The sequence below is a fragment of the Scomber scombrus genome, chromosome 8 (genome assembly GCF_963691925.1).
Source record: "Scomber scombrus chromosome 8, fScoSco1.1, whole genome shotgun sequence".
NCBI classification, from domain to species: domain Eukaryota; kingdom Metazoa; phylum Chordata; class Actinopteri; order Scombriformes; family Scombridae; genus Scomber; species Scomber scombrus.
This window is the reverse complement of record NC_084977.1, coordinates 20103089-20116098: the sequence shown is the minus strand read 5'-3', so window position 1 is coordinate 20116098 and position 13010 is coordinate 20103089. Positions and strand designations below refer to the sequence as shown.

The 13010-nt window shown below is 37.6% G+C and overlaps 1 protein-coding gene across 1 annotated transcript in view; it reads left to right on the top strand.

Annotated features, from left to right (window-relative positions):
• LOC133984743 (adhesion G-protein coupled receptor D2) overlaps positions 1-13010 on the top strand; it is a 95047-nt gene that overhangs the window by 13876 nt on the left and 68161 nt on the right. The window contains exons 16-20 of the mRNA XM_062424205.1: positions 2096-2198; positions 3357-3510; positions 3777-3910; positions 4263-4378; positions 7308-7428. Of these exons, the coding sequence (XP_062280189.1) occupies positions 2096-2198; positions 3357-3510; positions 3777-3910; positions 4263-4378; positions 7308-7428 (628 nt within the window). The remainder of the gene's footprint in view (positions 1-2095; positions 2199-3356; positions 3511-3776; positions 3911-4262; positions 4379-7307; positions 7429-13010) is intronic.

Below are 13010 nucleotides of genomic sequence, written 5' to 3'. Positions count from 1 at the left end.
TATTATGGAATAATGGGGTGACCACTTGTAAAGTTAAACATTTTATTGAATAAATAGGTGAAATGAAAAATACACCCTACCAATTGGGATAGCTTAAAAACATATTTTGTGATAAAATAATACCTATGTCATATAATTTTACAGTTGTAGCTTTAGTGTGAACTGGGTAGTTGTGTCTATTAGATAAATATATAGTACAAGTCAAAAGTTTGGGCACACAAGATGTGTCCAAATCTTTGACTGGTACTTTAAGCATCAGATCAGATTTGCTATCAGTAGATACCAGTTATTAAATAAATAACATGGGGCTTGGGGCTGAATAAATGTATCAGGACATCACTACTATAAATGTTAGCTGATAAGAAAGCCAACATGCCACTGTTGGCTCTCTTCATTGGCTCTGATGTGACACACTATCTCCTATACACTAAAAAGAGAGAGATATTTTATTGGCGCTGTAGTTGCTGGTGCTATGTTCCTACGACTGCTATGAGTATTGACTAGTACTAATCCAGTAATTACTGTTGTCTACATGTGAGTTCACTCTGAAGGTTTATGGTGGCATTCTACAGCTGTTAATTAACATTAGGGTCACTGAGGGATCCCAATCAGCTGGAGAGGACCTGCCCTGACAATTTATGACTTTCCTGAAATCCAAGAGCGTAGCCATGCATTTCACATACAAGCTGCTGTATGATTTACATCCATGTGCTTATTGAAATACGCACAACAGACACAGAAGCTGAAGCAAACATGTCCATAGATGCATGCATGTAAACTCCATGAAATTATGGTGTACACAGGCAGTGATGCGCATATTAAAATTAGTCTAAATAGGCTGAATCTGAATCAGGAGGTAATAAGAGGCTCTTCAGTTAATTTACCACACTAGCTTTCTGTTTCATTTATGTTAACAGTAGTATATGTGTTTGTTGGACATGGATATGGTGTAATGTCGAAGGCTTTCTACCATATGAGTCGTATACACACAGTATTGAATTCTGTTAAATATTACGTTTATAAGGAATCAGCTCAGCGATAAAACATGCTGGGGAAAAAAATCAAAACAGTAATTGCAAATTCCAAGTCTAAGCATGATGTAGAGACACATCTCTGCCTCAAAGCCAACAATAGACAGAAAGAAAGAAATAATGAATGAGATGACAAACTGAGATAGATTTGGATTGCTAAACAGCATTAAAATGATGTATCAAAATAATCAACATGATGGAAACTTTTGAACAAGTAAGCTCCATAAACTGACTCAAAGCCAGAGGCAGGTTGCTTCTATAGCCCTCTATATTACTGATTTGTAGTCGCTCTAACAATGGCAACATCACACTCTGCTTGTCCGTCAGTCTAGGGGTTGGTTTATTCAATTAGAACTAGTTCGTACAATGTCTTGTTTGACCAAGTTGGAAATCAAAAAGTGTTCATAGTAGTTGCGGAATGAAAACCCATTAATCATAGGGAGGGATGGAGATGTGATACCGTTTAAATATGGTGGTAACAGCACATTTTCATATAGTCTCTCCTGTAAGGCATTCGTTGTGTTTTATTTGATTGTTCAAGGTGTAAATGTCAGATTGTCAGTTTTGGAAAGTTACAAAAATGGGCCCTACACAGCTCCTCCTAATCCGACTTTCAGAAGGTGTGAGGGGGGGGCAGTTTCCAAAGCTATCAAACCATCCAACAAGCACTTGTGACAGAGAATACTGGCCCCCTAAGAATCATATAGAAAGAATCAGATATGTTGACAGTTTATGACTCAATATTTCTCGCTACCACTCAGTTGAAAGCTTAGTTTAGAATACATGCAGTTAAAACGAAATGTGTGAAATGTCCTAAATCCCTACTGTATAATAAATAAACCCCTTTGGCAACCGTCTTGTTTTCTCATTTTCAGCTGCAGTTGGTCGCTCGCATAGACTTAATTGTTATATATTTTTAAATCACCACGAATCATATCAAATGTAGCATTTATTTGCTAATATTATTGTTTTTACTGTTTTGTACAACTGCCACTACTAATCATCTCTCATTTTAAAACAAGATCTTTCAAAGAGTTTGAAGTTATCCACCTCTTTGTCCTCAGCATTCCCAAATCTGACAGGACATCCATCCATAAGAACCTCTTCATCGCTCTGATCTGTGCTCAAGTGATTCTACTTTGCAGCGGCTCAGCCATTCACAACAAGGTAAGGGCAGGCAATTAAGACATTTGCTTTTATCTACCAATACATAGTTTTATTATTGTTATATCAAGTGGGTCGAGTGACGTCAAACAAAGGGGAATGGCAGACAGTAATGGAGAACTCCTCTTAAGTCAGTCAAACTAAATTGCTGATTGTTAACGGAAACAAACTTAACATAAGATACCTCATTTTTGGCATCTAAGGAAGCACATTCTGTTTTTTAAAGCAAAAGTTAAACATTGCTATACTGGAATTTTCCGCTCAAAAATCATAATTATTAGAAATATTTTTTATAAAAAACACATTATAATACAATACAATAAAATACATTACAATACAATAAATAAACATCATATAAATGAAGGAGTTTTTCGCTATTCATGGCGTACACACATTAGTTAGCTGGGTAATGAAATTTCAAATGGTTACTACATTTTTAATCGCTGCCTTAATTAGATTTTCCACATCCACACTGGGGTTCCCAGTAAAACAAATGCTTTGGAACTGGATGTGACATAAGTGACCACTAATGTCGAGTTCATCAGCCAAAATACATGACTCAGTCTATCAGTGGTCATTCAATGTTCAGTAGTTGGTATGACCTATGATCTTTTGACCCCAGGTCATGTCAGGATGAGTTTTACCCCTGAGGGCAGGTGGCCGCTTTTTGGAAATTCATCAAATGGTTTCATGTGTACGGCAGGGTGACTAAGCTTCAAGAAGGCAATTTTTAAGTTTCTAACAAGGTTTTTTACCATTATAGGTTTTAGGCATTTGACTGGTGATCCTATACAGAGCTACAATGAAATACTCTTGGTTTATTGTTTATCTAAAACATGCTCCCATAGGATGCATTGTCGATGATTGACTTATTCAGTTGTTTAATGGTTTCATTTTCACATTTTCTCCTTAGTCCTTTGCACAATTGTATTTTTGTCCACATCAGACCACAATAAACAGAACATATTATAGATACTTTTCTCAAATGCCAAATACCCCCCACCCTCAAAAAACGGTTATATTATGAATATGAAGATTTGGAAATATCCCTAACATACAGATATGTCCCAAGAGTGTGTCACCCAGAACCCCTTTACACTACTTGAAATGTGAAATGTAACATGTTTATCTGTCTGCGTTACTGTGTTGGTGTGTTTGTAGGTGGCGTGTACACTTGTAGCAGCACTGCTCCATCTCTTCTTCATGGCAGCATTTAGCTGGATGCTGGTAGAGGGTCTGCTGCTCTGGAGTAAGGTGGTCGCTGTCAACCTAAGCGAGGACAGACACATGAAGTATTACTATCTCATCGGCTGGGGTACAATGTGTTTTTCATTAAATGCTTTTTATGTGGGGCTGATATAAATTGGTTTATTTCTATTTACTGAATATTATGCATCCTAGAAGTGAGAAGCATATAATAATGTTTTCTAAGATTTTTCCTAATATTTAATCACAGTGGTCTCTTACTGTAGCACCATTTTCACCCACTTCTCTTATTTTTGGCTACTCCTTCCTCCTCCTGTTGATCTTTCATCCTACTTTAATCCCTCTCATTTATTCTCCTCCCCCCCCTCCCTCCAGGTCTGCCGGTGCTAATAGTCACCATCACGCTGGCATCAGCCTCAGGCAAATACTCGGCCGATGGCTACTGTTGGCTCAGTGTCCAGAATGGTGTTATCTGGGGTTTTGCTGGGCCCGTCATCTTCATTATTATGGTCAGCTAATTAAATCCTAATCCTATAATGTAGTCTCTTCACACAAATTTAAAAATGTATACAAAATATAAGGCGCATTCAGCCATTCTGTACTTGCAATTCTGCCCTGTTGAAATTAGGTTTGATTATAGAAACTAATGTTACCAATAAAACAAGAAATGTTAGAAAGAAGTTTTCCATTAATGTGGTATAATATTTTTTAACAGTAGTAGTTCAGTACAAGTGCTTCTACCTCTTTGCTCTGTTCTTTCCTCTTGTCATCCTGTATTTCTCTACTCATTAACTCTTTTTATCTGTACTCATCTCTCTGTCGCTTTGCCCTTGTCTCCTCTCATCTCTGTATCCCCTCCAGGTGAATGTCATGGTACTAACCAGGGTGGTGGTCATCACCATCTCCACAGCCAAGAGGAGGTCTATCATGTTGGCCATGGGCACCAGTCCTGTGGAACAAGCCTACGAGCAAATTAGGTAACGACCACACGGAGGCGCCATTTGTCCTCTTTTTTTAAGAGAATTCACCCAAGCTACAGGCCTTGGAGCAGACAAGCTGTAGTCACTAGGCATCAAATAAAAACACAACTGGAAGATTTTATATTGGATATGTGGTTTTAAAACAGCCTCATTTATCAAACAAGATAGGACTGTGTTTTGAATGGATTACATTAGTGCTGTTCATAGAAAATGCTTCAGTCACCCACTCTCTGGTTTGAGTGGTTTAGTGTCTTTCAGTGTTGTTTTTTGGCCAGTATTGATTTTTTTTTTTTTTTTTTTTAATTAGGTCTCTTATTGACCAGTTAATTTCATTTAGCTCCAATGTAGTGGACATAGTATGATGCAGTTTATCACATATTTATGAAGCATTGTATTTTCATTATAGACTTTATAAAAACTGATAATCAATGAGACAGTCCTGCACTGAAGTTACTGATGTTTTTGCAGTCATTATGTTTTATTAGTAGAAGTACAGTAAGGACATTAAAATTAGATTTATTAAAGTCATGAATACAGTTAATGGGGAACCTTCCTTACATTTCACTGGGGTGTATGGTATATGACGGTATATGTGTAAACAGTATATGACTGTGATGATTTGTAAGAAGAAAAAAAAGCTGAGCTACTGGTGATGGAAGTGATTGTAGTATTTATGACATTGTCTAGCCTACAGTGTGTTTAGTAGATCTGCCACAGTATTGATTTTTTTCATATCACACAAATTAGTGAAGCCATTCACTCTATTGTGGTAGCAGCTATAAAATAATATTTTAAACTAAAAAACTGTTATAAAATTATTGTGCCCTAAATATAATATTAGCTCACATATAAGATGACACATATTATAAGACTACCCAATACCTGTTTTTGATCAAATACTTTTTGAATGTAACTTACATTATAGTATAGTTACATACTCACAAACTCTTTTACTTGGAAGTGGTCAAAAATCATTTTCTCCAGCAGTTACCATTTATAAGATTGTGTGTGAGCCCCATGATATCTGCAACAGTGGTATTTGGCAGCTTGACATATTCCGCTTCTGCAGCAGAGACATTGGAAGATGCTTTGCACTGGTTTTCACTCGTCATGAATTAATATATTCCATGGCAGAAAAACATGTTACACAAGCCCCCTGAAACTCCTGCAGGTTAAACTAGAGTAACAAAGCATTTTTAGGGCTGACCGACTATAACACACTCACTATAAACAGTCTTTAAGACTGCATAGCAATTAAGGATGTAAAGAAATCCATAATGCAACACTCTCTGTAGGAGTCGGTTTTGCACCACACCTTTATCCATTCAAAGAAAAGATCTGATATTGTGAACACGTAATTGTCTAGAGGAGCATCTGTATTTCTTGACAGTATTGATAATCATAATGTCAGGATTTCTAAATACCTTGGTATACTGTAATACCTTGATATTTCCCAAGTCTGCTTAATATGAGAATGCTTTGAATTAAATAAATATAATATCTGTGAAATAAGTCAGCTCTCAGCAGCTGCAGACCAAAAAAGGCACCACCGTTACTGTCCTTCAAAAAACCTTTATTGATCAAACACTAATTCAAATATTGATAGTTCAAAACAATGTCTTACACATTCAGATCAAAGATCTTCCTAACCCATGCAATGGTGAGATTCTAGAATGTATACATTTTTATTTTGTATTTCCTATATATTTTTGAATTATATAATATCTGTGTCTACTGAGGGCTGAATGATCATGAGATAAGACAAGACAAGAAAGTTAACCTGGTTTTGTTCCATAGCTTTATTTTTCATCAGTAATGTCTATTTTGGCTAATTGTTTTGTTTTATTTATTCATTTTAGTATTGGATACACAAATCCACATGATATACTTATTTGGTTGATTGTCTTATTGTCTGGCATATCATTTATTAGAAAGACAAAACTTTGCTAGTTTTACTTTACTTACTTTGTTAAGCAGTGGTATTGTTATATATTGTACCATGGCCTTACTTGCCTTGTTACATTGCATTTCTTGCACTTGTACATTAAGATGTCCATGCAGAAACGATCACTTGTTAAGCCCCATCACTGCTGTCTTTGGCATTGTCTTTTGCTTCCTTTTTGTGGCACTGATGTTAGGTCATCAGGGTGAAACTTTACTGCATGTGCTTCATTGGATTTCCCCCAGCAGCGTTGTATATGATCGTATCGGTGAAAATTATGTTAAAGTGTGTATGTTTTTTCACTACCTCAATCCACCAGGGCTCACAGTAGGTGCTCTATGAGGGTTTTCAAAGCAGGCCTTGAACCATTTGGCACCCCTGGGTGGCAGCCGTCTTGGAAACTCAAACACATTCCTCCACTGAATAAACTAGGGCCTGCCGCCCGCCATTTCACACATATGAACACACACACAGCTGGTGCGGTTTGGCGGTCACCTGAGCGGGAAGCTAATTCCACTCTAAACAGAATTAAAGCGGATTTAAGGTGGGAAGTTGTCACTCCATGAGCCTTTCCAGCCGCACAGTGTTGTGTATGGAACATCCAGCCTGCCAAAGCTGCTCAGTCTTGTCCAAAAAGAACTGAGAAGTTGAAAAACCTAGAATGGATCTCAGGGTGATAAGGGAGGGGGGATTTTAATTTTTTTTAAATTTAGGTAACTGTATTACATCTGTTGTTTTGTAAGTATAGCTCAGTCAGCCAGTCAACACGTTCAGGGTCTTCATGGTGTGTGTGTGTGTGTGTGTGTGTGTGTGTGTGTGTGTGTGTGTGTGTGTGTGTGTGTGTGTGTGTGTGTGTGTGTGTGTGTGTGTGTGTGTGTGTTTCAAAATCTCATGTGTTTGTATGTTTGCCAGTACAGGTGTATGCATGCTTACATTTGCGTCCTTCTGATTTGTTTCTGTGTGTTTGTGTGTATATGATCACAGGGCGGCAGTGAAAGCAGTTTTGGTTTTGCTGCCCATCCTTGGATTGACATGGCTGTGCGGCGTCCTGGTGCCTTTCTCCATAGTCATGGCCTACATCTTCATCCTCCTCAACTCCCTGCAGGTACACACATAACATAGACATAGACACTAAAATCTTGCCATCATTGAGTAAAAAGCTTGTTTATTCACATTTTAACCGAAACAGAGGAACTGCATGTCCCATTATTCTGAAAGTCATAAGAACCTGATGTTATGACAAAGTTTTAAAACCTCTACGAAGACAAACCCCCCCCCCAAAAAAAAACAGGCACAATGGGGATTTAAAGGCAAAATTATTTTTTGTATGTTAAAGATTGCCAATTTTGATTTTACTTGGTGACAGGAGAAAGGATACAGTCTGTCATCCAAATGCAAAGATAAGGGTGACCAATACTAACATTTTAAACACAAGATTGAAACTTATCAGTATTGATTCTTTCAGTAAAAGAGCTAATATTAGGGAAATTATAGAAAGTAAGCAAGGAATGACTAGATGGTAAAACAGCAAATGGTGATTTTTTTGTTTAAGTCAAATTATTTATAAGTGTGAGACATTAAGTGTGAATAAATACATTCTTTAAATCGGCCATTGATCTGTTGTAATAAAGCAGGTAAAATGTAGGGCTAAAATAATCCTACAGCAATAACTTGTAAGCAAGATGCAAAAAACATCTGCAGTCATAGACTTTAAGCTGTTTTTTCCCTTCAATGAGAATCAGAAAGGTTTTCCATTATACATTGTAATTCTGCCCTTCTCTCTTGGTGAATGTACACAGACTGCCAAGGTTTTTATTTGTCAGTGACAAGGCTGAGGCAGAAAGAGGAAAAAAAGAGCCTCAGTCTGACTTGTGTTAAGCAGGTGCTTCATTTCAACAAGAACAGTCGATTTTTGTTGTTTGTTTGATTATTTCTGCTTTATGCATTCAGAGGTCAGCATTATTGTTTTTGTTTGTGGTTTATAATCAGTTGCAGGTTTGTGCTTTTAGTGCTGATTTTCAAAGGCTTGTTTTGTCACAAATCTTGAGAAAGGAAGACCTTTTTAAGTCACTGTAAAAAAAAAAAAAAAAATCAAATTGAAAGTAATTTTACCACATGCAGTTTGCATTCATGCATCACAGCTTTGTTTGGAAATTGTCACTGTTTTATACTTTGAGAAATATTGGTGTTCACCTGAAAAAACATTATTTCTTGTGTAGATTAATTTCCTACTGCACTGCAGTAAGGAGGGAGCAAGAGAGGATGAAAGCATGTAATTCTCAGACTGCAGCAGGCGGCCCCATATTACCCAGCTTCCCCAGCATGTCCAGATCCACGGCTCTGATTTGTAGTTGTCTTTTAATCAGTTGTATCTTTAATTGAGCTGTATATTTCAAAAAATAAAAAATAAATAAAAAATCAATAGAGGTTTTAGCTGCAGTCTGATCATTAAGCGAGGCCCCTTGTTTGCCATAAACAGTTTCTGTTTCCCCTTCATATCTAATTATATTTTTTCCATGTCGACAGTAATTAATACAGAAGGGTTTTCTGGGCTCTTATTATACGACTGAACTGCTTCACATGGTAACATTTCAGATGTGTTTTTTTTTTTTTTCCTGTTCCATGCATCTGTCTGTCTCTGTTCGCTCAGCTGTCTGTCTGCAGCCTTTCTTGCTGTCTATCTGTTAATCTCTGTTGGTCTATTTCTTGTCAGTTCATCTGTGTGCCTGCCAATTTGTTTGACTTGCTTTGCCTCATTGTAAAACAGCAAAACGGCAGGTCATGTGCACAAGGGAAATGCGGGCATGTCCATGCTCCAGTCACCCTTCTTGCCCAGTGTGGGCTGGAGGCTAAACCATTTGCTGTAATGGAATAGAAATTGGAGGGCATGTTGATTATTTATTATCTTATTTTATTGTGTCATTCCTATCATTCCTATCACGTGCTTTCAAATATACAATTACATAAGTGGAGATGATGCTTATAACTATTTATATAACTCATTGTAAGACCTGGTCCTCAAACATTATTTCTCAGCACATTAATGGCAGAAAATACCAAACGGAACAAGAACATTCCTTCAGTAAGTAAAATAACTTTCATTGAATGTGTTTTGTGTGCCTGTGTGTGGGTCTGCTTGTGTGTTGACAGGATTTCTGGATAGTTGTAGAAGGCCCGTGGTAATAACCAGCTGCTTCAACATAATAGAGCTGCATAATGTGCATTTAAAAAGCCTGACCAGTTCAGGACACAACAGGAACCCTGCCAGGCTCCAAGCTGGTCCAATGACACACCCTGTTGACCCCGATGGTCTCTGGTCTGCATGGGGTGTAGATACTTAAAAAAAAAAGAATTAAAAAAAGATTTAACCTTTATTTAACAAGTCATTAAGAACAAATTCCTGTTTACAATGGGGGCTTGGCAAAAGTCTCTTAATGGAAGGACACATCAACACCTACAGTAACAACAAGCATTACATAAATGACATGCAGTCTAGCACACAAGCATTAGGCAGGTAGTTAGCAGACAACAGCATCAGACAATACAAGAACAGAACAAGAGTAGCATACACAAACAGCAAGACAAAGGCAAATAAAACAGCAGCAGCAGCAATAATATACACTGGACAACAGTGAGCAGCAGACAAGTGTTAGGGAATATTAGTGGGTCGGGAAACAGCTGCATGTATCAGTGAGAATGTCCATAATAGAGTCCTTCAAAGCTGGTGTGGGGGTAAAATTGTCCAGTTTCAGTGTTTATTGTAGATTGTTTCAGTCTTTGGCTGCAGCAGAGCGGAATGACGACAGATCGAATATGGTATTTGTTTAGGGAACTTTCAACAGAATATGGTGAGCAGAACAGGTGATGTAGACAGCAGATGTAGTTTGCAATAAGTGACACAGGTAGCGGGCAAACAGACCAAGGAGGTTTGTAGGTTGTAGATAAGCATGAACTAATGAATATTATGACAGGTGTTTAAGGATGGTCAGCTGACAGAGGAATAAATAGTTAAGTGGTGTATGTTTAAAGTGATAATCCTCAAGATTGTGTTTGTTTTCAGGGAATTTTTCCATTCTCTCAGAGTGTGTGGAGTGCTGTAATACTCTCGTTTGCTTTTTTTGATGCTGACATTTCTGTAGGTGGCACTCTTTTTTGCCTGTTCAGCCATTATGTTGACAGGAAAGCTTCTAATACCAACCATGCAGATGTTTTTAGCTTATGCCAAATAAAAGTGGGTATTGACACATGCTTTCACTTAGATCACAGATCACACAGATCTTCTTATGTACCAGAACATTTTTTTTCCATGAAAGAACTACCAGATATGATCCTAAATAAATACAAGGAAATATACTATCAAATCAGATTTGAATATACATTTTATATATTGCAGGTAATTTTATTTGTTTTCTTTTAAACAGTTGTTACCCACAAAAGTGCTAAAACATCTCTTCTCTTCGATGCTTTTTAATATTCAGCATTGATAAAAGCATTTATAAAATACTAGAAGCAGGAGAGGACTCACAACATAGTTTTTTCTATGCCATGTCTGCCTTTTCTGTAATGATCCTCTTAACGAGCTAATTAAGACTGTGTTGGGTTAAGAGGCAATCTTCCCTTCTTCACTGCCACCGATCTTGTTGGTAGGTAGGAGAGAGAGCACAGTTGAACATAGTCCCACCATAATGACCGCTCATAAAGATGATTAAATGTGTGAAACCTTAACAATAATGTATGCAAAACCTAAACCAGTAGGCGGGAGATAAAAAAAATAAAAACGCACTACAAGTTTTTTTTTTTTTTTTGGAAATCGTTTTTTATTTGTGGCCGTTGTATTTTCAGTGGGGCCAGCCAAAGCAACATAAAGCTTAAGCGGCAAGCCTTTACTGTTAAATCAATAAAACAGATAATGTTGACAAGCCTTTTTCATTGCACTCCCTCATGCTCTCACCCCTCTTCCTCTTCCTCTTCCAACATGACAACACTGTTTGAAGTGTCTCTACTGTTGCTTTTAGTTCTCTCAATGGAGTCCTGAGCGGGCCATCTTGAGCAAACATACTGTAGATGCATGCTGGCTGTACTGACCTCAGCATCCAGGCATCTTGGGTTTTACTTCATTAACTGATCCCAGCTAATACTCTGTTTGAGAGATGTTTCTTGTTTCTCTTATAAACCTTCTGGTCATTGTGAAGCACCTTATTTGCATCTGTAGTTCATGTAGCTAAGGACACTGTTGTTGCTATTCTGAAGATGTGTTATGATTTTTATAGGTCTCAGTTTTGATTGAATTGAAGACACACAGGTGTTCATTCAAGCATCTTTGAAATGAATTGAATACTAATTAATTATTGTTCTTCAGATATTTCAAAAGCCCAGTAATTGTGAAATCCACTCAGTAACAATGCCATGCTATGTTTAATTTCAACAAAGACCACCAAAAAGGCCCTGATGTGATTTGCACAGACAGTGTCAACAAAGTCTGTAGTTTTGAGTGGAGGTGCTGTTCCACTGAGTCGATTTGAACATCCTGCTCTGAGCCAGTAGTTTTTATGAACATCTTCACCATAAATACAGGCATGCCTCATCTGCTTCCTTATCAAGCTAGAGATAAATAGCATAGGGTGCAGTGTGTGTGTGTGTGTGTGTGTGTGTGTGTGTGTGTGTGTGTGTGTGTGTGTGTGTGTGTGTGTGTGTGTGTGTGTGTGTGTGTGTGTGTGTGTGTGTGTGTGTGTGTGTGTGTGTGGAGGGGGACGGGGGCTCTTTGGGTAGCCCATAAATCGCTCCACCCACCGTCATCCAATCTCTGGGCAATGTCATTCAAAACCCTGGCACTATCCATTACCTGGGTATAATAGGCTCCTGGCCATGCAGTGTCCATCTTATTATTAGCCCATAACTTCAAACTATCAATAACTGTGAGGTGCTGAGGGAGAGGGTGGGAGAAAGAGAAAGAAGGAGAGGAAGAAAACTAAGTAGAGAGGTGAAGGAAGTTAGGCAGTCAGAAAGAAAATGTTAGGGTAGCAGTCGTCCACCACAAGTTGTTGAGAATGCATATAAGCCCCTGTGGTTTGTTTGGATAACTGCAGAGAAGGTACATGTAAATAATGTATTCTTTTATATCTGTTATGTCCATTTACTGCCTGTGGAGGGCAACCCTGTGCCTTGTCATCACAGTGTGGAAATATAGAGAAATCAATGAGAGAATTTATTTGAGTCGTTTCATTCATATTGCATTATGGTCTTTTATATCACAGGAACTGATGACAACAATGTTTTCACTTATGAAATGAACAGACAGGCAAATGGTAATGAGATTTTATAGGCATTTAGTGAAGCTTTAGAGGTGATCTTTATCATTTCAGTCAGGGTGAAATTTTTAGAAAATAAACACTGTATATATCTATGTAATTGTATATTAGTTTAGTCGTTCATAATTTCAGTAGAAAAGGATGCACAGTGTTGACCTGATGTCATGTTCTCATGCTAACCAGCTTGAAGTTGTAACACATTTGTAATAGGCACATTGTGAAAGAACTTTTCTTTAAGATTCATATAGGACCTTATCATTTCAGATTAATACACACTTTTTCTAGCTAGTGTACTTATTTTACACTCCACCTGAAAGTACAGCTACTTATAATTTGCAGTCTTCCGTACGATAACATTGCATTATGAGTTTTTGCAAAT